This window comes from Strix aluco, chromosome 9 (assembly GCF_031877795.1).
Source record: "Strix aluco isolate bStrAlu1 chromosome 9, bStrAlu1.hap1, whole genome shotgun sequence".
NCBI lineage: Eukaryota > Metazoa > Chordata > Aves > Strigiformes > Strigidae > Strix > Strix aluco.
This window is the reverse complement of record NC_133939.1, coordinates 2,855,183-2,880,377: the sequence shown is the minus strand read 5'-3', so window position 1 is coordinate 2,880,377 and position 25,195 is coordinate 2,855,183. Positions and strand designations below refer to the sequence as shown.

Genomic DNA, 25,195 nt, shown 5'->3' with positions numbered 1-25,195 from the left:
GGATAAGGAGACAGAGCACGTGTGCCGGCGGCTGGTCACCCCGGAGCTGCAGTACAGCAGCACTCTGTACAAGAAGCAGTTTCCCCAGAAGCCCCCCCGACCCCGCCAGCCCACTCCCTCTCGGCAAGGCAATGCCCTGCGGCACAGGCTGGAGGGCACCCAAAACTGAGCTTCCTTGTCCCCTCCAGACATCGTTCTCCAGCTGCCTTTTCTGAGGACAGCCAGACGCTTGCCTCCTGGGCTCAGGGGGCTGCTTCTGCCCCGGGGCAGGGGGGCAGGCAGGTTGGGACGCTGCTGCCCGTGGGAGCCCCTGGCCACCTCTGTCCGTGCAGGACTGTGCACAAGCTCTTGGGTGCTACACGCTGCCGTTGCTGCGGAACAGAATGGGCTGCAACGGGGCAAAACCCCTGACTGGCAGGTGAAGCCTTGGAGGAGGCAATCCAGGGCTTTGCGCTGCACAGCACCAACTCCAGCAGTGAGGAGCAGAACCAGGAGGGCAGCCCAAGTCCTCGGCCCTGTGCCGGAGACCACAACAGCACGGGGCCAAGCTGTAAATCAGAGCTCCAGAGCTTGATTTACATCTTGGAAACAAGTCTGTCTGTCCAGCTGCGGCTCTCCTCCACTATGCCTTAATGCTACAGTGCGGGAAAAGCAGCCTCTTAATTAAAAATAACAACATTCACCATCACTCCTATTACATTCCCCTTAATTACATCAGTCTGCCCAGTAGACGATCTCCCCAACAGCCCAAGACCTCAAACATCTGAAAGTGTCCTGGGGAAAAAAAAATTAAAAATAAAAAAAATCAGCCTTTTTTTGCCCTGACTCTGTGGTTACACGTTGCCATCGGATGCTGCACTCATACACTGCACTTATAGGATCAGCATCCTACCCCAGAACTGACGCCAACACCACGGTGTCAGACTGCAAGTTAAATACCCACACGTCTGGGAGACATCTCGTGAGCATCTCCGCAGCCAGACATCCCAACCCGCCTCTTGGAGCGGCTGTAGGAATATTCTACACTCTGCCTGGTGAAAAAAACCGCAAGAATGGGTTGTGGTGGGCTCGTCAAACTTATTTTTCACATCCTACACTTATCCTCAAATCAAAAGCAGAGCCAGCAAATCAGTTTGGATAAACAGAGGCCCCATCTCAGGATTTTCAGCACAATTTCCAAACCAAGAGAGGTTCAGAAAAAATTGCTGGGGGGGATCTGAGCATCCCAGGCTCTCCCTTGGCCAGCCACAAGAGCCTTAAAGGTTTTGGTTTCCACCCAAAGGTGCCCCATCTCCTGCTCACAGTTTAACCAGGATAAAAGCCAGACTGTGTTCCCACTGCCCTTCCCCAGAAGGGATCGGGCAGTGCCAAGCATCTGGCCGGGTGTGATGATTTTCAGCACAATTTCCAAACCAAGAGAGGTTCAGAAAAAATTGCTGGGGGGGATCTGAGCATCCCAGGCTCTCCCTTGGCCAGCCACAAGAGCCTTAAAGGTTTTGGTTTCCACCCAAAGGTGCCCCATCTCCTGCTCACAGTTTAACCAGGATAAAAGCCAGACTGTGTTCCCACTGCCCTTCCCCAGAAGGGATCGGGCAGTGCCAAGCATCTGGCCGGGTGTGATGCGGGGGCATTGTTTTTGAGGCATTTGCTTCATGGTTTTTGGGGTGTTTTTTTGTTCTATAAAGTTTCATCTCTGAGGCATGTCCACATATTGCTGCGTTGGTCCTTTCCCTCATCTCTCCTGCTGGAACACGGTGTGGTCTCGTGGTTTGCAGAGGTCTGGCTCCCCTCTGGGTTCCTGGGCAGTCTCTGGTTCACCCCAGAGGGCAATCCCGCATGGGTGCAAGGGAGATGGGCAGCCCACGGGCAGCACGGCCAGGGTCATCCCCCAAAAACCCACACAGCATGGGGAGGGGGTGCAGGGAGGAGCAGGGCTGGCACCTGACATGGGGCACAGCCTGTCCAGATGCCAAACCTGCATCTGACACCTTCACTCTGGATTTGAATCAGGCGCCACTTCCTTATTCGCTTTGCAACTCAGTAAATAGGAGCAGAGCTTCCTGCTCAAGCTCCTGCCAAGGTGACCCAGGGCAGGGACACTTTTACAACCAGAGCAGCGCATCAGCCCCTGCCCACCTGCACGAACTGCTCTGGAGCACACTCCCTGGATTGCTCTGAAAAGCCATGGTGCATCAGGAATAGATTCAGCTCAGGAATTTTCCACCCCAAGAAGTCCTGCAAAATTGACTATTTTCTGCAAAATGCAGGAACCGGCTGTTTTAAGCAGGGGTGGGGGACACATCTGGACACAGTACACAGGCACGACCAGTGGCCCTGCTCCAGGGATGCTGCACATGGGATTGCCCCAGCCCCTGCTCTTCCCCATGGAGAGATCCCTGGTTTGCAGCACCCATGGAATGCCCTGACATTGCCTGGGGGGAGCCCCATTTACCTAGCAGGTGTTTCCACCCAGATTATCCCCCTTCCAGAGCAAGCAGCAGGCAGGGCAGCGTCAGTTTGGACATCTCCATGGTGTCTCCCATTTTCAGATGGGCTGCTGTCCCCCCACAGAGCTCACAGGAATGATATCACTCACCCAAATGCCGATCACAACATTTATTTTTATTATTATTTCCACAAACCGTAATTTTATCTTTAGGAATATTTCATGTAGACACATAGAGGAGCCCTGGGATGCACTTCCTCACCCACACCAGCTGCGTACCAGCTGCCTGGGTCTCGTTTTTTAACCACAAACACTTTGTGCAGTGTTTCTTGATGCCTCACAGAACACAAAACCCAGGCTAACCACCACATTCACAGAGCAGCAGGGTCTTCTGTGGCCAGTGAACTCCCTTTCCCTGGAGCATTTTTATTTCCTCTCAGAGAACTGCCAGGTTCAGCCCGTGCAATTCAACGACCTCAGTTTAACTCAAAGAACACCAATTTTTGACCAATATCCATTTAGTAACCCGAAAGGTCAAACCCTGCTTCCTCCTCACCCCAAGTTTCCAAGGCAGTTACTGGTTTATGCTTTGCTTTTATGGCTGCAAGAGACCCAGTCAAACTATTTCAAGTGTTGAACGATGCAATAACCTGGGAGTTGCTCAAGCCTCCCCACATAATGGTCCTGACTTTCTGTAAGCTTCCTGGCAATATAAGACGACCAGCAATTTATGCAAAAGTGTTAGTTTTTTTCCCCCCACTGACCCAGTGATGCAGGCTTGAAACATTTCGGGCTCTCCCAGGAGACTTTCAAAGCTATTCCCAAAGGAGCTCAGGGATTCAGACATCCTGCAAGGCCTGCTTGCAATGTTTAAAAAAAAAATATCTCACCCTGCGGTAGGGACCAAACAGGCAGGATGAATGCTGGGTGGGTTAAGCAGGAAAATCCTCCGTACCAGGAAACCCACTCCCAGGAGAGGGGCTGCAGGGGCCTCCTTGGTCCCCATCTGTGGCTCAGGCACAAGGCTCAGAGTTGCTCTTCTCCCCTTTCCTCTTCCGCCACCGTTCGTCACCCTCCACATGAGCCGCCACCCTTGCCTTGGGTATCTTGTATTTGCTCTTCTGGCTGTAAAGGAGGTTTTTCTGGAAGAGTCGTGGGATGTTGCCTTGGTACAGCACGAGTGCAGCGAGCATCCCTGAAATGAGAGCATGGACCCCTTCCGTGTGCTGCATCAAGCATCTCCACCCACCCCACGGCTGAGCAGTGATTTTCAGGTCCTTGCCACAACCTTCATCACGACCAAAAAGTAGCTCAGCACCACTGAAGTCCCCACTAACAGCTGGAAGAACCTTGCTATATTACTTTAAGGATAATTTAACCATTGTGTCCTTAATGTAATAAGCAAGGGTTGTTTTGACCCAAAAGGGCCGTAAACCACACCACCAGTCTTCTGTCCCCACTCTCTGCGTTCGAGGCAGCATGTGTCCAGCTCCCCATGGTCATCCTGAAGCTGTGGACAACCTCAACACCATAGTTCAGCCGATGGTTGCTTTAAACCATCTTTGCTTCAATTTTCCCCAGACTTTAGCCTCAGGGAGAGTTTTGCCTATGTCCTATGATATCCAATTTTCAATCCAATTTCTATAAAGAGATGACTCATGTGACAGGGAAGCGGGACAGAAGAGGACACTTGCCACTGGCAAGACCCAAGTTCAAGTGTTTGCCAGGAGCGGTTTGTGTTACGCCCAGCCTTTCTGCCTTGCCCATTGCCCCCCATCCCAGCCCCTGCCCCCCAGTACCTCCCGGGCAGATATCACCTGCGAGGGGCCCCAGCCAGTAAACCTGGATGTAGTCCCAAAAGGTGCTCCCCGAGCAGTGGAAGGTGGTGGCTGTGGCCAGGGCAGGGTTGAAGAAGGCCCCTGTGAATGGTCCGGCTGCGTGGGAAGAGAAGCATGACCATCAGTCTCGCTTGCATCCTTTGAAAAACCAACAAAGAGCTGGGCCAGAAGACTCATGACCTCTCCTGCCTGCCGGGAGCATCTCTGCTGCTGCCCAGCTCCAGCAGCTGCATCTCCAGGACTGTGTCACAGCAGCACACGGGGAAATCCCAGACTTGTCGCCCTGAGCTTTGTGGGAAGCAGAAACGCTCAGTGTGGGACTGAGGGGTTGCGTTAGGGGACGTTTAAAGAAAGTGCTCCCAGTTTTGGGGCAAGCTATGGCTTCTGGTGTGCTGACATTTCAGCTGCTGCATATATCCTAAACTGCAGTATTCATCCCAAAATAAATATTCCTCAAAATAAGTAGAAAATAAACATCTTGGTAATCATTATCTCTCTCATCTTGGAAGATGAAAAAGGGACCATTCCTCCCCCACAAATTAGGCATTTTTCTAATTTACTTAGAAAAAGAAAGGCAGGTGTTGCTCACCTGTGTAGGTCAGGAAGGTGACAGTTGCTGCCAGGGCAGGGACCTGGTACATCGGGTGAGTCTGGCACAGCTTGAGAAGGACAAGGTGGAAAAAGAAAGAGCAGGTGCCTTCCACAAAGGCAGCATGGTACAGAGCCGTGTGGATGGAGGAGCTGCACTCCGATGCTATCAGGTTCTGGATGAAGTGGAAGTCTGTCAGCTCCCATGACCAGTAGAGCTTGGTGAGAGCCCAGCCCATGCCCATGCCCGCACCCTGCGCCAGCAGCTTGGCAGCAGTTGCTGCGAGGCTGGACTCAAGGAGCAGGAACTCCTGGACAGAGATGGTCGGGTTGGCGGATGCTCCATCAAAAGAGGCGCCGTGAACCGCGAAAAGGAGGAAGAGCAGAGTCAGGACCACATCTGGGCCAAAGCCACCACCCCACGGGCCGATCTCCATCAGCATTCTCAGCTCAAGGCAGCTCATGCACAACTGTAACGAGCCAGCAAGTTCTCTGGCAAGGCAGCCGTATGCTCCAGGAGACAAAAGCCTCTTGGAAAGCTGCCTGAGTGCCTGGCATACCCCAACAACCAGGAAAAAAAAAGCAATGGAGACATTCAGGCCAGCCATAGCCAAGGCTACACAGAGAAGAGAGACCGAACCAAACCGTGGGAAGGAGCAGAGAAAGCTTCTGCACCTGCTCTTTATAAAGCTGCATGTAAGCAAACGTGGCGCAGCCCGACAGGCTTGGGAAACGCCACACGTGCTGCCTTCTCCTTTGCAGAGCAATTCCTGCTGCCACAGGGAGCTGATGGGCTCACCCGCAGCTGGATCAGCCAAGTTGTTCGTCCCAGCACACAGGTGCCAGCGTTATCTCTGCCGCATGGTTGCTGAGCCTCCAACCCCCAGCATTCATATCTGAGAGCTTGCAGCAGCTCCCCAGAGCTGCTCAGGTCTTCCAGAAGGAGCAAACGCCTTCATTTTGTTTCTGCTTGGCACCATAAAACGCCACCTACTGCCCCAATCCCAAAGCCTGGGATGCGAGGGGACTCTTAGAAAGCCAGCAATCCATGTAAGGGGGTCACATTTCTCCAGGGCAGAGCCACTCTAAGCAACAGTAAAATCCATCTGTAGCCAATTTGAAAGCCCAGCTCGCTTACTGCTTCCTATCCATGTCTTAAGACCTCACCTCGTTTGGTGGTGGTGGCACTAATCGCACATGCCATTGGCCTGCAGGTGGCATTTTAGTGACAAGTGACATTTCAACTCCTCCTGCTGGTAACACACATATCAGGGACAAGATCTTCCCCGGCTCCACCAAAACCACCTCATGGTGTCATTACCTGACCTCTGAAACCCACACCATCTAAACACATTTGGGTTAGACCTTTGAATGAAGTCGACAGCAATCACAGGTGACAATATATGTCATGTTTGCTTCTTGCATGACTTGAGTGGTTGCGTCCTCAGCACAAGCTCCCACCAGGTCACTGGGGAACCCCGGACTCCCACTGCCAGGATCTGTGGGAAGAAAAGGGATGGTGAGTGATGGAACGTGCAGGAGCGACACAGGCCATGGCAGGAGGGGTGGGATGGGGTGAATAATGTCACATTATCAGTCACTCGTGGTTAACAGAGCATAAACGTTTCATTAAGGGTCTTCTGGGTCACCTCCCTGCTCTGCAACAGAGATTACACCAAACCTGAGCCCACGTTTCCCATCCCTACAGTCAGAATTGCATCTCCTTCATCACCGGCATGCTGCAGGGATAAACGTGCCCGGGGCACGCTCTACTGTCATGGGAACAAGCGGTGGGACATACCGTGAAACAGCTGCTGGGCATCGGGACCACCACGCTGGGTACACCATGCCCAGGCCAAAGCCTGCTCCTGCACCCTTGCGCAGGCAGCACTAGCAGGTAACGAGGCTCCTCTCACTGTCCCACTGCATGCGAGGAGCCAACAGCTTTTACTAATGCCATTTTATTTCCTCCCCTAGTCATTTATAAGAGAAATTACTAGGAGATGCAGGTTTGAGGCACGCTTGAGCTGGGGATGGGGCACTTAATACAGTTCAAGCTGCCTACGGAAACACAGACCAACCCATGAAAACCAGGAGCGTAGGCTTCAAAGGTGTCAGAGCTGCTCGGCCTCCCTCCCTTATAGACCTTGTTGCAGCAGAAAAGAAACACATTTTGGTAGGGCATTCTGAAGATGTTTGTGAAGGTCACGGCCAGCCTCAGCACCTCCTCCTGCAACACTCTCCCTCCCCTCATCTTCATTTCCACAGTTGTTTCCATCACCAAGTGCCCACCCGAGGGTGGTTTTGGGAAGGTCCCCAGTGATCACCGCACACAGCACTTGCTTTGGAGACCTTGGGAAGATTCCAAGGAGAGGGACCACGCTGCAAACAGCCCATCGTCCAAGCCCTCCTCTCCCTCCCACCAGAACTGCCCTGGTTTTGGTTGGCCTGCCTCAAAACATCTCATAATTTTCCCATTTTTAACCCATTTCTCTCTCCAGGAGACAGGATGAGCATGAATCTTTCACCTCAAATGAGCAAACGACCTTGCCCGAATAAAGGAAGATGAAACATGTTTTAGGAGACTCATAGAATTAATATTTTTGGCCTCTTGAAAATTCACCTCTGGTAGCATGAAAATGCTCGTCAGATGAAGCTACTCATCACTACAGAACAGACCACAAAAACATTTAACATCATCCAATGGTTCTTTCTCCCTCCCCTACTTTTGTGTTCCTCAAAAGTAGAGAAACTACTTAATAAAGCTTTATCTTTAGAAACAAAACCTTACAAAGACCCAGCGACCAGCCAAAACCAAGTCCATGGAAGAGACCCTCTGGCTCATGGGACACAGGAGATAGATGGGCAGTTTGCACAGAGGAATGTCACAGATCTTCCCATGCCACGTCCCAACCCCTTCTATGAGCATTTGAACCTTGGTTTCAAGAGAGGGTTTTGCTAGAGCAGAGAAGAGCTTTCTGACAGCTCCCCTCTGGGGAGCATCTCAGCCACTGAGCAGAGCACATGTCCCCTGCACTAATATTTCTAGCTACTCTTACAAGAGAAAGCTGCCATGCACTACTGCCTAAGAAGCAAGTGCATTCTAGTCCCCTTCCTCCAAACACAGCTGTGACATGGAAAGCATTGTGACATCCATGGTAAAACCGGAAAAAAAAATCCCAGCATCTCTTCCTTCCCACGAGAACTGATTTTTGCCTTCTTTTCAAGCGTTTCCAAGCTGAGCCTTAGGAAATAAGTGTTCAGAAGTCTTTAAAAACTATTTCCCGTCCATTGCCTGTAATTATGCCCATGGCACATCCTGCAATTGTGAGACACTTAACCCACGCTGTAGAGAGGAGCTGGAAGCTGTTGCTTATGAGGATAATTATGGGATTTAACGAGGCCAGATACGCAATCAGCTCGTTTCCTATCTTGCTTTACTGCTGACAGCAGAAGGGGGCACGCTGCAAGCTCTGTACTAGAGCACATCTTCAGGCCACTACAAAGGCAAAACCCCTTCAGGAGTCCACATAGCTTTGCACAGCTGCTCTTTGAGAAACAAGACCGTCTAAAAATTCAGATACTCCCACTGAAAACCACATTTCTGTGGCTGGAACATCAGTGTCTTTTCTAAAGCAAATCTGCTTTCAGTGCTGTCAAGAACTACAGCAGCTTAAAAGGCAGATATTTTAAACAAGGGGATTTTAGCCATGGGATGGGAACAAGGGGGCATTTCCACTGTTAAGTAAAATAAACACTCTCCAAAAACACTAAAGGGTAACAAAAGCTGGACAGAACAACTCTGACTCCCCCTCCCCCCCCCCGCCCCGGTATTTTCACCCACAAAGCAGCAATAACTACAGCTGAATGCAGTTGTAAGGTTATTTAAGGAGAGTTTTACTGGGCAGGGGGGTGGATAAGAGCTTTCCAAGAGCAGCCACCTGTTATCAGCTGCTGCAACAAAGGCAGCAGAAACCCAGCAGCAGGTTTCCTCCCACAGGCAGCCAGATGAAAAGGGCTCAAAGACACTTACAAGTTAGTTGTGCTTCGTGAAAAGACCTGAATCCTTAGAAAAAGCATTTGCTGGGAGGAAAAAATAACAAAGATGGATCGTCCTTGGCTCTAGAAACCTTGAATTCGAGGGAGATGTCTGTCCCCAGGAAGGGTATTCTGTTCCCCTCCAGAACAGCCCGTGGACATGCCCCGAGTCACATCAGCATTTCCTCCACTGATCCACAGTTATAGCAAGCCAGATTCATTATTCACAAGCCCTTCAGAAAACACCAGAAACGGGAGGCCGTGCCTGGAGATGTATCTGCACATTGAGACATACTGTCTGCTATTCCAGTCCCAGCCTCCTCTCTACTGACTCAATATATCTTCTCCAAAGCAGAAGTCAGCAGCCGTTCAGCATGCTAAAGAGAATGAGCAATCATTAACCTCCCAGTGAGCAAATCCCATTAGAAAGAAAAATCATCAGTCCCTACACGCTGTTTCAATAATCAGTCAGTAGGTAAACGGGATTTGAAACGAAGTTATGATGTGCTGGAAGCGACTCCCCCTGCAGACACTGGCTAGCAGACAAGAACAGGAAAAAACAGAATCATCGTTACAATAAGGGAATGACAGCGTGAGAAGCTGCATCGGCACTGCCCTCCTCCCTCATAACAGACTGCAGGTAGAGAAATTATAGTCAGAAATTCATTGTTCTCACTTGTTGGTATTTTTCCCGCCTCAAGAAAAAAAAAAAAAAAAATCCTTCCTTAGGCTGGAGTTCAAAGCAGGGAAAAAAAGCTCTTGGAAAAACCTGCTTCCTCCACACATCTGGAGAGCAACATCAAGAATTTAGCTGAGCACAGCACAGTTTCACGTACTTTTCTCACATGACTGAGGATGACTGTTTTTATTAAAAACAATCTTCAGAGCAAAATGCAAGTTATAAAAATAGGAAAAAGTGCAGCTGTACAAATCCCTGGGAGCAGGCACTTGCAGACAAATACTGTGCTCGCACGAGCCACACGAATCCCACCGAAACCCAACGCTTTTCTTCAGGCACCGTGGTGAAAATGCTAATTAGAAATTAAGATCCTTTTCAGTTTTCAGTCATCCTGGTTTTAACCATCATGTTGCTGGCACAGTCCAAATAATTGTGCTCAGCTTGGCGGAAGACTCACTGCAAACAATCAGCAGCCCTGAAAGGGAAGAATCATTGCCCCAACTTTACTATCTTGAAGAACAAAGTTTTAAGAACCCAATCTTGAATAAACCGATCCAAACCAATGGGGCTGCTCTTGGTTTTAGTCTAGGCCAGGTATATGCAAGTTCACGCAAGACTTAATAGGATTTATCAAGCAAGCACTAGCAACCTTCAACTTGTGCAAACCCCATTCAGCCAAAACCCTGCCGTCTTTCAAGCAGCACCAATACCCAGATAATTAGCAAGTTCCACTAAGCACCTTCTCCCTCCTCTTATCAACCTTTTTCCCCATAAATTAAATGCAAAATCACTGAAATGCAGAGTTAGAGAACATCAGTTTAAATGCATAAAGGGTCAATTATATATAAAGACAAAGATACTACAACAAATTAACCTGAAGAGACAGTGCTTTGTGCAAAACAACATTCTCATGTCTGGTTGAAAAGGCTTCTGAAGATGAGTGGTTTCTTCATTTCCCTTTGTCAGTGGTATGAGCAAAGCTTGTACAACATGCAAGAAAGGGGAAGAGACGATTTCCCAATAACACATGGGAAACACACGACACAATGAGTCTTTGACATTCACAACTGAGACAAATTTCATCTGGATTTCAACTGAACCAGTTTCAACCCCAAAGTAAATTTGTTTAGATGTCCTTTTCTTTAGCTAGACTGCCACGCCAACACATCACAGCATTTTTTGTAGTTTCGATGAAAAACACGAGCAAGTCTCCACAGCCTACCGACAGGCACCATCGATCTCATCCCACGTCCTCGGTGAGCTGTTGGCACCCAGCTTTCCTCACCCCGCTCGGCTCAGCCAGCCAAACGCAGGGATGGTGCAGAACCAAGAGCCATGTCTTTCAAGCAGGCACCAGGACAGCTCATTCCCTGCGTTTATATGCGGGATACTGGGTGATAGTCACGAAACAAGAAAGCAGTCTTGTTCAGAATAGTTACAGGAACATCATCCTATTGCCATCATCGCAGTTTACTGGCCCATCAGTCCCACCCCAGTCACTACTGAAAGGCTACCTTACAGCGAAGGGATGGTGCAAGATGCGACTGTGATGAACTAGGCTGGTCTTTGCTTTGCTCCCTTCACAAGAGCAGCAAGGGATCTCTCTTCCACGGTGGGTGAAAAGGGTGTTTCAGAGCTGCTTTTCTCCCGTCAGCGATCTGGAGCATTTTGAGGGAGGCATAACCATCTGCCAGCAGCGCGTGGCAGCAAAGAAATCTTGCAGTTATCACGAGGTTGGTACAGACACTGATGAGGAATAAAATTTTAAAAGAAACAGGACAGGCTAGTATAGCATAAAATTATTTCCATCATAATTAAAGCAATCATAAGAAGCTTAATTACAAACAAATACATTCTGTTAACCTCATTAAGACATCTAAACATGGATTCTTTTCAGCTACTCTCGTCTTAGGAAGTATAAACTCATGATGGGGAAGAGGGGTAAAAAAACCCAGATGTTTTTTAAAAGTTTATTTCTAGCCCTGAAAGAACAGTTATTAAACAAAGTCAACAAATACAGTAGTTAATATTGCAGTAACAATTAAATAACATAATGGGATTAAATTACACAAAAGGCAACATTAAAATCTGAAGACAGTTAAAAAAATAAAAAGAAAGCTTGCACCTACTTCCATTTCCATTGACAGCGTGAGAACAGAGGGAAAAATGGACCAGAGACATTTATTTATTCAACTCCAGATGGAGAGACCCTTAACAACCTCCTCACTCCCTCCCCAGCCCACCCACCATCCCCTCCAACAAAGGGACCCAGCCTCTCCCACCTGCTCTAGCCACACCTTTGCACCTCCCTGCACCAGAGAGCTGGGGTGGGGGGAAGCCTACAATTAGTCTCATTAACATCTAAGGCAGGTCAAAGTGCACATTCCCAGTGCCACGGTTGCTTTTAATGAGGTCTGGTTTATTCTACGGTAACAAGAAAATGCCAGGAGCCACACATTCCCTGCACACTTGCATCTCAGCCATAAGCTGCCCAGCTCCATATACCCAACTAACCACGCCACCATATGCTACACTTCAATACGTGTCACATGTATATTTGATCCTGACTCAGGATCCTGTGCTGGCACCCGAGAGCAAGCGAGACATACGGGAGCCCCAGCACCTTCCCTTATCACCATCTGCTTGAACTCTGGCCGGTCTCCGCCTGCCCTGGTGACACAGCAGAGTTGAACAGCCCTGCAGCAAGTTTGAAGGATGCTAATCTACTCCCATCAGGGAAAAAAACCCCACTGCTTGCATTTTTTAATCTTGCGGATACATCCAGCTGACATCGTCAGAAAAGCGATGCCCGACCCACTAAGACACAAAAGCACAGCACAGCAACCTTCTCATGGCTCTCCTCTTCTGTCAGCTCCATCTCTGACCCCGATTTCTGGCAGCGGAGGGTGAGAAACCCAACTACATAACAATTAAGGCTGCTGCGTGGGGAAGGGGAGATGTGGACACTTCTCAACCTCAGAGGTAAACACCTTTCCAGGTCACACAGCAAGTGCTGAGATATGTTTTGGATTGGGCCAAGTTTTGTGTGCTAAGATGGCTGAAAGTTTGGAAATCATCTCCTAAGTAGACTAAATCGGACAAATTTTGTAACATGTTTTATATCATTCTCATTCATCAATAAAAGTGAAGTAATAAGTTAAAATTACTTATGATTTCATGGTTTTCTCTTTTAAAAAAATCTAAATTTATCACAAGTTATCTTACTGTCTAAATTGTGCCATAAGAAAAAAAGAAAGAAAAAAAAGAAAAAAGAAAGAAAAGCTCCCCGTTTAACTCTGGCACAAGAAGTTTCACAAAGTCCATTGCCAGCAACGGACAAAGAGGGAATCATTGGTAGGCCAGGGTTGCCTTCTCAGCCAAGCCTCCTCGCTATTTCATTTGATCTGGGAGCCAGACACTCTCAAATCAGGGACAGTGTTTACAGCGTCCATGGCTCGCAATGCCTGGGAAATGCATCTAGATTTCCTTGCCTGGAATGAGACCCTTGCTTGAATTTAAAACCACAACTATTCTTACGCTCTAGCTAGAGGGATTTACTCCTGTGATGGGAGTTACCTGACGTAATTTTCACTGCCACACAAGAGCAGAACGCGAGCTGAACTGCCATACTGCAGTGCCCTGCACAACAAGGCATCTTGTTGGTACCACACCAATTCCTGAAAGCTCGTGAGTCACAGCAGCAGATGCTGCGAGACCCTGGCCCCACTTCCCCTCCATCATCAACACAAATAGCCTCCGCTCTTCTGGCCAGCCGCTCCCAGCTGGAAGTTGGTTTTGTCATACCTTGGCTACCAGTCCCCAAAATGTAGTTATTTCTATCGCTATACAAATACTGAAATTATCTGAAAATTACTTCTACCTTCTGCCAGCTTCTGTTTGTAAAATTGTGCAAAAAATTTTTATCTGGGGTCCTCTGTCCATACCCAGCCGTAAGCCTATCTGTCCCAGGTCCTGCCCCACTGGGAATGCAATAAAATCCCACTGAAGTAATGGTTGTTCTTTCACAGAATCATTTGGCACATTGTTACTACAGTTGGCTCTTCGTTAAACTGTTGGGGAAGCTGAAATGCATAGACTGTAGCGCTAGAAGCAGCCAGGGGCACCGGCCCTTCTATGCTTGCCCCTGGTAACACCCCAAGAACTCAACCACTCAAGTTGCTCGCTGTCCTTCAGAGGGAGGCACTTTTTCTTGCATTGAATGTTTGAATTCAGCCATTCTAGCTGGTACAACGTCTATAGTGAGAAAGGATGAGTGTGACACACCACGTCTTCTCAGTCTCAAACTAGCCGGTCAAATAAGCCCCATGAACGTCTGATGGCACTGTTCTCCCCTCAGCTTTCATCTTCTCAGAACAGCGCTTTGGCATTTCCAGGTGTTCATAATCTTCTGTTTGAATTATATTTTAAAAATCCTGTATCTTCAGTGTCCTCAGATCTGATTATTTCTTCTTCTGATTTCATTAGTACAAATGGAGCATATACAAAATTGGAAAAAAATAGCTCTAATACTTAAAACTCTGACAACTCCATAGGTTGATGCATTATTTGCTTGGGGAAAAAAAAAATTACAACATATACAAAAATGTATTTGATACAAAGAAGGGAAATGTAAAATAAAAAAGTCAAAGGCACCAGCATAACTTCCAAAGCCCAAGTCAGAGCACAGATACAATACATGGTTTTGAACCACCCACCACACCAAGCACATTATCCCTCAAGCTTCTGGCCAGCAAGTCTAATGGGAAAAAAAGAGCAGACAGGAAGACAGCTGGAATTTTTTTCTTGCCCTGACTATAGCTGATCATTTGATCATAAATAAAGTATCTGACCCCTACCTACATATCCATAAACCAACATCCAAAGACTTGACCCATCATTAAGTTTCTATAAAGAGGCCACATCTTTGATTAAAAGTCCACAGAGCACAGGCATATGAGAAACAGCTGAATACTTCTCTTCCCCCTCTCTCCATATTCATCTTAAAAAGTGAAAAACATCTCAGTACATTATGATTTCTTAAGTAGATGAGTTGTCAATTCTACAGTACAGTGACAGCTAATCCATAAAAGAAATGAGGGGCAAAATGTACCTTCACATTTGTCACACCTGCTGTAAATCTAGTTATGTGGGAGCTTACTACAGCGATTTGAAAGTAAACAGGTAGAGGGGAGGAAGAGGAGAGTGAAAGAGATCAGCAGGTAAAATTAGTACTGCTCTCTGAAAGCTTGAATCTGTCATTCAAGTATTGAAAGTACCCAGAAGGGTACAATGAATGGGAGCTGTTACAGCGAAGTCGTTAAAAACCCTTTAAAACCCTGGGCAGAGTAAGTGGCATTTCTGGGCTGTGTGAAATAAAAAAAAAAAAAAAAAAAAAAAGGGCAGTAATTCAGTCCTCAATTCCTTCTGGACCCCAGACAGGGATCACTAGAGTCACCACAATTTATTTTGGGTGTCTTCTGGATGAGAGTTTCTTCCCTTTTGCAGACGTTTTCCCCCCCACAAAATCCCTTCCCTCCCCCCAGAAGTGTAACAATTTCATATATTATAAAGATTTGTAAAATACAAACAAACAAAAAAAAAAAAAGGATGAAGGCTGTGGCAGTAATGTTAGCGGTTACTCTTCATTGCTTCTTTGGCTGCCAAGATCAGTGGCGTCAAGCTAGACAGAGGTTTGGCCAGTTTCAAGAAGGGATGCTGCCAGAAAGAGAGAAACACAGTAAATTAGTGAAAGACTCAGTTTAAAAAGCCAGTAAAAGCCATATATCTACACAGCTCTTTTCATTCCAAGACATGAAATGCGATGCAAATGCTATCAATGCTCAGCTCCTGAAGGGACAGATCCAGAGCACCTCATGCCTGATAATCATTCCTCCTCGTCCCAAAAGAGCCTAGGCCTTTCCTTTTCCAATAATTCACTACAAAGAGCTCAAACATCTTCTCTCAGTCCCATTCTGCTCACTTCAGTGGCTCTATTACAGTAAATCCCTAAATTGCTGGATGCTTTAGCATTACCAGAATGAAGGCACAGATTACTGATGGAAAGACTTCAGAGTACATACTACCAGTCTTTGATGACCTGTAGTTCCTACCAACTGCTCTTTACTAGAGTCCTCAGAGGAAAACACAAAAAAGAGGATGCCACTTTACAGTGGGGTTTATCACAGGCTGACCTTACTTGTGGCTTCTGTATCTCAGGTCGTGAGAAGCTGACTCTTACCTGTAGCAATTCTTTGGCTGATCCTCTTTTCTCTACATCCATCTCCAAACATCGGTTCAAGAAATCTCGGAATATCGGGGACAGTTTCTCAGGGTTCTGCAGCTCTGGTGTGCCGTTAGTTGCTATCAAATATAAAGCCTGTAAAATGAGGAATATTGTATAACCAAACCACATCTTTAAGATGCCAAACTGACCTGCCTAGCAGCAATCCTTTAGTCTAGATGAGAAAGGGCTCTGCAGCCTAATTTTCCTCTCCCTGATGAGATGAAAACCTACGAAAATGCCACAATTACAGGCAGTCATGACATATTCTTGCTAGTAGCAAAATAACGTTCAGAATCTTTTGGCAACAGATACTTACCTAGGCAAAGAAAATATCTGATTCTGACACAAGCAGCATTTTTCATAACCTACTGGATTTACTTTTCCCTAAAGTATCACAGAAGACTGAGTTCAAAGTCCAATGTTTTAGTTACAAGCAGGTACTCAACTCCTTAACAGAAAAATTCAGGGTAGGGTTGACTGCAAATTCAAGACAGCTGTCTTCCTGCTGGAGGAATTTTCTTGCACTGCTGATGCTTGTAGGTTTTTTTTGTTTCATTTTCTTTTTAATATTATTAATGAACAATTACTGAAAACATTCACATGGTAAACACCCGCAGTTCTAACCGCAGCTGGGCTTCTTACCCTCAGGGGGTTTTCGTTGAGGTATGGGGGTTCTCCTTCCACCATCTCAATGGCCATGATACCCAGAGACCAGATATCCACTTTAGGGCCGTACGCTTTCCGCGTGACCACTTCAGGAGCCATCCAGTAAGGAGTCCCAACCATAGTGCTGCGCTTGCTCTGCTCTGGAGTGATCTGAGCACAGAAACCAAAGTCGGCTGTAGGATAACAGAATTTTAAAAAGTTAAAATCGGTGCACTCCAAGTAAGCGAGCTTCCTAGAAGACTTCTCTATTACTACACATATATTTTACTCCTCTACACTTGAGAGGGGCTTGGGGCGGGGGGGTGTTTCTTTTTTTAACCCCCCACTACATTCTCCATATTACAAAATCCAACGTGCAAGATAGATACAAAACCTGAAGGTGTTTAAGCAGGGCAGAATTCCATGGAATGAAGATAAGGTTTTTTGTCCTCTGGAAAAGGGACACAAGTACTACCCTGTAGAAGAATGGTATTTTGCCCAGTCCTTCCTTCAAGAATCCTAGACAGCCAAAAAAGTAATCAAGAAGAACACAGAAAGCAAGTGTTCTGCGCATGGTACGTTACACAGCCTGAACTAGGAAAAACAAATCCACAAACCATGGCTTCAGCCCTGCTAAACAAGTTTTATTTGTGCAGCTATCGAGTTCAACATTTCACAGCAATTTGGCCATCAAATACAGGTACTACAGCCGACAGAGACATGGAAACAAGGCTTCAGATAAGTGAAGTGCTACCCCACTCAGCAGGAGGAACCTGGACAAACAAACCTTTCCACAAGGTAACTACCAAAGAGAACAACCACACTCAAGAAAACGAGAAAAGTCACCTATTCCTATAGCCTTCAGGTGCAGCAGCAATGCATGTTCCATCATGTTACTTTATCCAGCTGCAGCACTCCCACTTCCCAGGCATGTAAAGCATCAATAAGAACACAGTTAAGGCAGGAGACAGATATTACCTTATCATTGACACTAAGTTTGAGAGAGAGAGAGAGAGAAAGGGAGAGAGAGAGAGAGAGAGAATTTAAAATTTCGAGTCGATTTTGAAAGTGTTATGCCAAGCAGTGCTAACAAAAGAGCCACAGTCAAGAAAGTGCTAAGTTGTACCAAGAGGACAATTTAACAAAGAACTACCCCCACCCTGATTGTCAAAATGCTGCCTTAAAAAACCAAAAACAAACCAAATCAAACCTATAGGAGTCGCTGAGCTCCTCTCTAGCACTTCTTGGCCTTTACCAAGGTGTCATACTCAACTCAAAGCACAGTTTATTTCAACAAACACACCAGAGAAGCAGCAGCAGTGTATGTCTCCTGACCTACCAACAAGGCCTTCGTGCCACCAGCAAGGAGAAAAAAGACAGGCCAGATGGAGAAGCCAGTTTCACCAACCGTAGTGTGTGTAGGTATGCAGTGGTGACAGGGAGACTGGTATCTCTTACTTCTCCTGTCACCAGTCTCCCAGAAGCCAGACTCCCCCAGAGAAGGGGAAGAGCTTAAAAAGAAGGTGCAACTTCTTCCACCCTTCACCCTAAACAACTGCTAGCTCTACAATCACGCAGCCAAAGAAGAGCTAGCCTCAACTGTGATTATAATACCTCCCCTTCATGTCGGATATTTTTACAGGTGACTTGTGTTTTCTCCTGTCTCTTCCTCCTTACCTTCCCCCAATCTCCTGGGGCCGAGGCTTCCTTACACAGGCTGCTAACCCTGTCCTTTTGCCACTGCTTTGCTTTGACACCTCTTACATTTTTGAGCCTTCTCCAGCTAACTCTTCTCAGCCACATCCTCTGCTGCACCTATTCACTTATCTCAGCCTCTGAATCCACACAGTTTGTGCAAAAACACATCACATCTTCTAGAAAAATAAAACCACCTATACAAGCAAGCAGTGCATCCAACAATGCTGGTAAGCAAATCAGATTGCTCATAATCTTTCTTCACACTCCATCTCATAAACATTATGAGACTGCAAACCATCTAGACTAAGGAATATTGCTAAGATACACTTTCATGACATTTCAAATTCCTACCCAACTGGAAAAACAGCATCCCTTAACTCTTTTGTTGTTTTATGCTTTGCACATTCCTACATACCAAAAAGTCAGATTATGCACCTCTCTAGAGTCCTGACAGCTTCTTCAAGTGGTTTCACATTTTTTTTATTGTCACACACGTTTACACACACCAGAAACTGACTTACTGTACACAAGTCCATGCATGCATAACAATTACCTGAAAAGCAAGTAGTTTCTTTTGTCATTTCATGATTATATTAACGAAAGTGTGTTACACTTTCAGTCCAAGAAAAGGACACCCAGTACAGGCACAGCATAAGAATAGACTGCAATATAAATGGTTAATAACGTCCAATTTTCTTGTTAGTGACCTTCTAATGAAAAGGGCAAAACATTAAAAGCAAGTCATGACAACCTGAAGAGACTAACAAAGCCACTGCAGTTAGCTGCAACGTTTCTCTTGTAATCATTCACATCTTTGCTTCACAGTATGGTGCCAGTTACTTCACATTTACCAACGTATTCATGTGGCAACAGATTTGCTTCAACGTCCTTCCGGCCTAACATGTTCACAGCCTTAGTTTTAGGGCCCTCAGAATTCCAATACCTGCTACCCACGAGTTATACATTTTATAACACAGAATGAATTTCTATTACTCGTAGTCGATAAGAATTCACCTCAATTTTCCCTGACAACTCTCCTTCTACTGATTTACACTCTCCAAGTCAAAGTTTACTGGGAAAGGAAAAAACAGAACATTGAAACAATTGCCTGGTACTCACTTAGTTTAACTGATCCATCCATTCCTAACAGTACGTTGTCACTCTTAATGTCTCTGTGGATGACCTGGTTGGCATGTAGGAACTCAAGAGCTTGCAAGCACTGGATGGGAGGGGAAAAAAAAAAAAAAAAAATCAGCATATGGAAACACGATTTGTGTATGTGAACACAAACTCAAAAGCAATGCTTACACCCTCAGCCAGTGCTGAGTGCAAAAATGTCACGGGTTTTATTTAAAATAACCAGCAGAGGAAGCTCTTGTGCTAAAAAATACTCTCCAGATATCATGAGGTCAAAAATCATTTATCCATGGAGTTTCTCTATCTTAACAAACCCATAAATTAAACTCCTTATCATCCATCATCCCTCAAGATGCTCTCAAAAATCCCAGATGTTAATTTTGGTACATCCCACAAATTCTACAGAGGAACCATAAAGGATTAAGTGAGAGCTTTTTAGCCTGAAGTCTCACCAGGAGGAGTTGGTGAGACTTCATTCTCAACACGCATGCAACGTCTCCTACAGTGAAGGCTGTAAAACATCTTCACTATGGAAGTCGCTAATACTGTTTTTGCATTGTTTTTAGATTAAAACCTTTCACGCTAAGTTTCCGCCTAAAACACAATGAAAAACAACACAATGAAAAAAAACCACAATAAAAACCAACACCTCGCTATTTGACAATAAAAGGCCAAAAAAAATTGTAAGATTTTTTTCTTAACATAAGCGGAACATTTATCATTTGCAACTTGGCATGGATGTAGTCCCCAGTGAGTTTTTTGTGTTTAGCAAAGTGGCACTGATTTGCAGAATGAAGTGTATCTAACATACTGGGCAGCAGAGTTTTGATGAAGTACAATAGTTAAATATTAGACTCTTTCCTCAGAAAAGTTAATTACTGTTACAGTAAATAGTTACTTTCAGTTCTCTGCTTCCAGCTCCAGTTTCTCTGGAAACCATTACCTGTCCACACACGTTAATGTACAAGTTTGCTCTACATCCCCTCCCTTTGGGTGAGTCATCAAAAGCAGATGTCATGTTGATGTAGTCAAATGGGGTTTTTAAAAGCCTAAGTTTCTCCTGCACAGCAGATAATACAATTACTTCTCCTTCTGCCATAATAAATCAAGCCTGAGCTGGATGCCAGCACTCTGACTCAGGGCAGAAACCACTGTTAAGTTGTGACATCAGCTACTTTTAACTCTTCCATTTGAAATCTTACTGCGATCTTAAAATTATTTCAACTACAATCTTCTGGAGAATTATTATTCTGAGAAATCCAGACAGAAAGCTTAAATGTCACAGAACTCTATTTCATACACGATAAAAACTACTAAAATGAGAAAGGGATAGTCTGCATCAAGTTCATCCTTATTTTAGTACGTTTCTTAAGTATTCCTGTTTAGTGAGATCCACTTTTACACTCTAAGCAAACACAGTTCCCCTTCTTCCTTCCGGAAAACACTCCAAAGCTTTCAGGCTTTTTGCTCTTTTTTTTTTTTTTAAATGTGTTCACTTCTCTACTTTCTACATTACCTGTATATGAATATTCAGTTTTCTTTTTGGTGCCTTTGAATATTCTTCATTAGTCAAAGTAAAAAAGACACTCTTTCTAGTTGTTAAACTTCTTTGTTGCTCCTCCTTGAACTCCAGTCCACATTATTATCACCTTTCTGTTAATACTGTCAGCAAGACAAGGCAACCCAGGTACCAAAACTAAAATCTTCATTTGCTCCACCTAACATTCCCAAACACCCAGCAAAAAAACTGCCATAGAAGTTGCTAACCCCAAATTTTATGAGTTAAACTCATTTCGTTACTTTCTGTAAATTTAATATTGATTTCTCCTCTCAGTATCCATTCTTCCTTCTCAGTATTCATTCTTCCTAACTCAACAACTCCAACAGGGATTGTTGCAATTAGTCCTAACCTAAGTGTACCATAAAATCTAGGGGAGTAGAGTGCACCTTCATTCCTCTACCCATAAACTATAATACTCACCTCTCTGCAAACAGCAGCAATCTGTGCTTCATCCATACATGTTTCTGTGACCACATCTGTTAGTGAGCCTCCAGCTAGATACTCCATCACCACAAACAATTCATCTCCTACAAGGTAACTACAAACAGAAAACAAAAAGCACGCCCTTTTGCCATCAAGAGATCGAGAACTGAAAAATGACTGATAAGAGCTGGTCAATGAAATGATTCATAAGCACTTCAAGACAAACAGTAAAGAAAGTTAATCTCTGGAAGGTAGCCTGAAATGTAAATGCTGACAATAAAAGCTGCGCGCTTCTTACTACCTAAATGGGCAGAAGAATGCCCTACGTATCTCATGCACAACACAAGTGTTGCTCAAGCTTTGCTCTTGTTCACCACTGACCCCCAACTACATGTAGCACTGCATTCATGCCAGAAGAAGCCTTCTTACTGAATCATCCAGACCATTCCCCATTAAAAAAAAAAAAAAAGTCATTGGTTAAGATGACAGTCTAAATACAGTCACATTTGCTTATAAGACCCTGAGGTGCAGGACATCTGGGTCTGTGTAATTATATCAAGTTATAACCTCCTGAAACCCTTGGGGATGAAGGAATCAGCCAGCTGTCTGCATTTACCTGTCCAGGAAGTTGACTATGTTGGGGTTCTTTAGCTCTTTCATTACCAAGATCTCATTAATAATCAACTCTTTCTTGGGCTGTTTCTGCAGGTTTATCTGTTTAATAGCAACCTGAAAAGGACAAAATAAAACAGCAATCACTCAAACCTGAGTATCAAAACCTCTTGGTCATTCTTAATATACTGCAAAGTTAGAAGAAATTCTGTAACAGGATTAAAGGAGTTTAGCACAGCTTGCAGCTGGCAAGTTAAAAGAATGCAACTTGATGAGCATACAACTTGCACCCATAGCCAACATCATCCTCTTGCACCTGAAAAAAATCCACAAACAATAACAAAGGCCAGAACAGACAGCAAAGGAAACATTCAAGAGATGAAAAGATACTTGCCTCATTGCACATCAACAGGCCTAAAGCAGAAGAGACTTGTATAACAACTAAGAGAGAAAACAGAAGCCTTCCAATGCAAGGCAAGGCAATTCATTTTTCTATATTTTGATCAAATTAGGTGCTGGAGTGCAAGGAATGCTGGAAGGCAGATGAATTCCTCTCAGTTAAGCCAATGAAGTATCCCAGAGAGAGAAGGAAAGATAAAGACCTATGTTGTCCCAAGAAATAAGCTAACCAGGACAAGAATTCCAGACTTTAAAATGGAGAATTGTCCCAGTTGTTAGCTACAACACTTTGAGGAGACAGTTTGGAGTTTTACAAGATAACCTACCCATGAGTCCAAAACCAAACACAAGAACCAATATAATCTTGTAGAAATTATATTGCCAAGGGCATGAAAAGAAGAGAACTTGTGGCACAGAATCACAAAATAACTAAGACTGGAGGGGACTTCTGGAGGTCATCATGTCCAACCCCTTGCTTAAAATACAGCCAACATGAAGCAAGTCACCAAGGGTCTTGTGCAACTGTTTTGAATGGAGATCTCAATGAGCAGATATTCCACAACTTCTCTGGGCTCCTGTCCCATGTTTGATCATCCTGACTGTGAGGGGAAAAATATTTCAACTATCTAACCAGAGTTTCCCTTACGGCAACTTTTGTCTGTTACCTCTTGTCCTGTCATTGTGTAGCTGTAAGAGGAGTCTAGCCCCATATTCTCTTCACCTTCCCATTAGAGTGTAGAGAACAGCAACAGAATCCTCTTTAGCCCTCTTCTTATCACTTAACAGACCCAGTTCTGCCCTCAGACATTAAGCACTGAGGAAGCCAAAGCACTGCATCCATTTAATGCATGGAGACTGCAAGCAGTCTACTGTTAGCCCACCTGCCTGACAAGATGCAGGGTAGGTCTAAGGAACCAGACTACAAAATTTACCCTGCACTCAGTCAGAGGACATGAAGTACTGCAGGATGTAGAAAGCAAATTAAGAGACAACATATCGAGATGATTGAAAGGCTTGCATTTCATCAAGATCTGGTGCTCCATTAGAGTACTGGTAAATGTGGTTACTGTTGAAAGGGCAATTACTTATCAGTGATCTAAGGAATGGCTACTTGCGGATATTTAAAGGAAAATGAAGGAAATCCCAATTTAAAGAGAAGCAAATAATTCCTAAAATTTTAGTCCCAGGAACCAGAGATGACCATTGGATGACAAGCGTGCAGAGTATTGCTGATGTCATCAATTTCACCAAGTGGCTTTGGAGACACCAAGCAGTAAAAGCAAAGAGCAGGATGTGGAAAAGGCATTCTAACTACAGCAAAGAACAACACAGGGCAAGCTCTTTCCATAAGATAGGAGCATCTCTCACCTCTACTGAGATGGGACTAAAGAACAAGCGTGCAAAGACTAAACAAAATTTTATATCTGAAAATGCAGGACAATTGCCTGCAATTCTTGAAGGATATCTGTTTTCAAAACCCATTTTTGAAACACCTCACTCCCTCTGCTTTTCACTGGAAAGACAAAACTCTATTTTTAGCTTTCATCATCTGATTACTACAGAACAAGGCACACACTGTTACAAATAACTATGGCAGACATTCTTCTGAGAGGTGATAGAGATGGGAGCCACAGAAGGAAATCTAGTAAAATCATTTCAGGCACCTACAGAAGAACATTTATACAGAAAAAGTATTTCCATTGCAATGAACACAGAAATCTTACCTCCTGCCCCGTTGCCACATCAATAGCTGTGAAAACTGTACCTGAAGCCCTGTGAAGGAAAACATTACAGCCAGTTGCATCTCTCTGTGTAACAAAACACGCACATGAACAGATAAATCACAAACACAAAATTGTGTCAGCTTTTGATGTTGCAAGAGCTGTATCAAAAAAAGAAGGCTATTAAAAGTGGTATCATAGAAATGCCAGCCAGTTCACACAGAACAAACTAATTGCAAATACGCTCTCTGCTGACACCAGCCATGCCTCCTGCATTCGGGACGTCTAAGCACCTAGAACTTGCTCTGGTCCCTACGATCAGATAAGCTGGGCAGCCCTTTCTGTAGTAGATATTACTTTTCATTTTCCCCCAGGGGAAGCCTGCCCACAAACACACAGACACCTACTTGGAAAGTATACAGTAGGAGTTAGGCATATATATAATCAAAGCTAGAAAAGGTAGAACTCGCCTATACTTTTTTCTCAGAAGGATTCAGAGGACCACTAGAAGAATAACTTAGTCAAGGCAGTATTGTTAGCTTAGCACAGAGAAAGCTTTCTGACTTGTCCTCACGCTATTCAGCAGTCATATCACAAAATGGATGAACGCATCTTAACGGGAGAGGACTAGATACACCCACAAAGAAGTCACAGAGCTATGCTTTTGCATTAAAAGACACAATTCAAAGTTTCCACCACTGTGTAAAGCTTTCACCATCTGTTTATCACTGCTTAATACAGCCAACATTTCTGCCTGCTTCAGTAAGTGGCAGCTACAGGATAGTATCACACAGAGAACAGTACACCACTTTTAACGCTGGCTCACTGGGAACACTTACCCCTGCCCGATTTTTTCATATCTGGTGTATTTTTTCTTGGGATCTCCTATGCTCACAATAGTGCCTAAAAAAAAAAAAAAAACAACCAAACCCAAAAGTAGTCAATCCCGCTGTCCCCCTTTAGTAGGGCTGGCCTGGCCAAGAGTGGGTCAGCTTAAGTAGTAAAAGCTGATGCATGAACAGCCAAAGCTTCCTTATTCAGTTCCAGTTGCAAATGGCCCAGCTTCAGACAATCATTATGTTAGGTTATACTCTTAACGAGACAGATCATGCTATTTTCCTTAATAT

The 25,195-nt window shown here is 45.0% G+C and overlaps 2 protein-coding genes across 8 annotated transcripts in view; both read right to left on the bottom strand.

The window, feature by feature from the left end:
* Positions 1 to 2,603: 2,603 nt before the first annotated feature.
* LOC141926934 (aquaporin-12-like) lies at positions 2,604 to 11,185 on the bottom strand. Its single transcript, XM_074833413.1, has 4 exons — positions 11,104 to 11,185; positions 4,874 to 6,371; positions 4,264 to 4,380; positions 2,604 to 3,641 (listed from the first exon to the last, which is right to left on the bottom strand). The coding sequence occupies exons 2-4, from the start codon at positions 5,478 to 5,480 to the stop codon at positions 3,460 to 3,462; spliced, it is 906 nt and encodes a 301-aa protein (XP_074689514.1). The 5' UTR covers positions 5,481 to 6,371; positions 11,104 to 11,185; the 3' UTR covers positions 2,604 to 3,459.
* The window catches only part of PAK2 (p21 (RAC1) activated kinase 2), a 48,031-nt gene continuing 33,221 nt past the window's right edge, over positions 10,386 to 25,195 (bottom strand). For all 7 annotated transcript variants that reach the window (XM_074833405.1, XM_074833407.1, XM_074833406.1 and 4 more), the window contains 8 exons: positions 24,908 to 24,971; positions 24,072 to 24,120; positions 21,953 to 22,065; positions 21,334 to 21,451; positions 19,335 to 19,434; positions 16,515 to 16,711; positions 15,828 to 15,965; positions 10,386 to 15,304 (listed from right to left, as the gene is read on the bottom strand). In XM_074833405.1, coding sequence (XP_074689506.1) covers positions 15,218 to 15,304; positions 15,828 to 15,965; positions 16,515 to 16,711; positions 19,335 to 19,434; positions 21,334 to 21,451; positions 21,953 to 22,065; positions 24,072 to 24,120; positions 24,908 to 24,971 — 866 coding nt within the window. In that variant the 3' untranslated portion in view covers positions 10,386 to 15,217. The remainder of the gene's footprint in view (positions 15,305 to 15,827; positions 15,966 to 16,514; positions 16,712 to 19,334; positions 19,435 to 21,333; positions 21,452 to 21,952; positions 22,066 to 24,071; positions 24,121 to 24,907; positions 24,972 to 25,195) is intronic.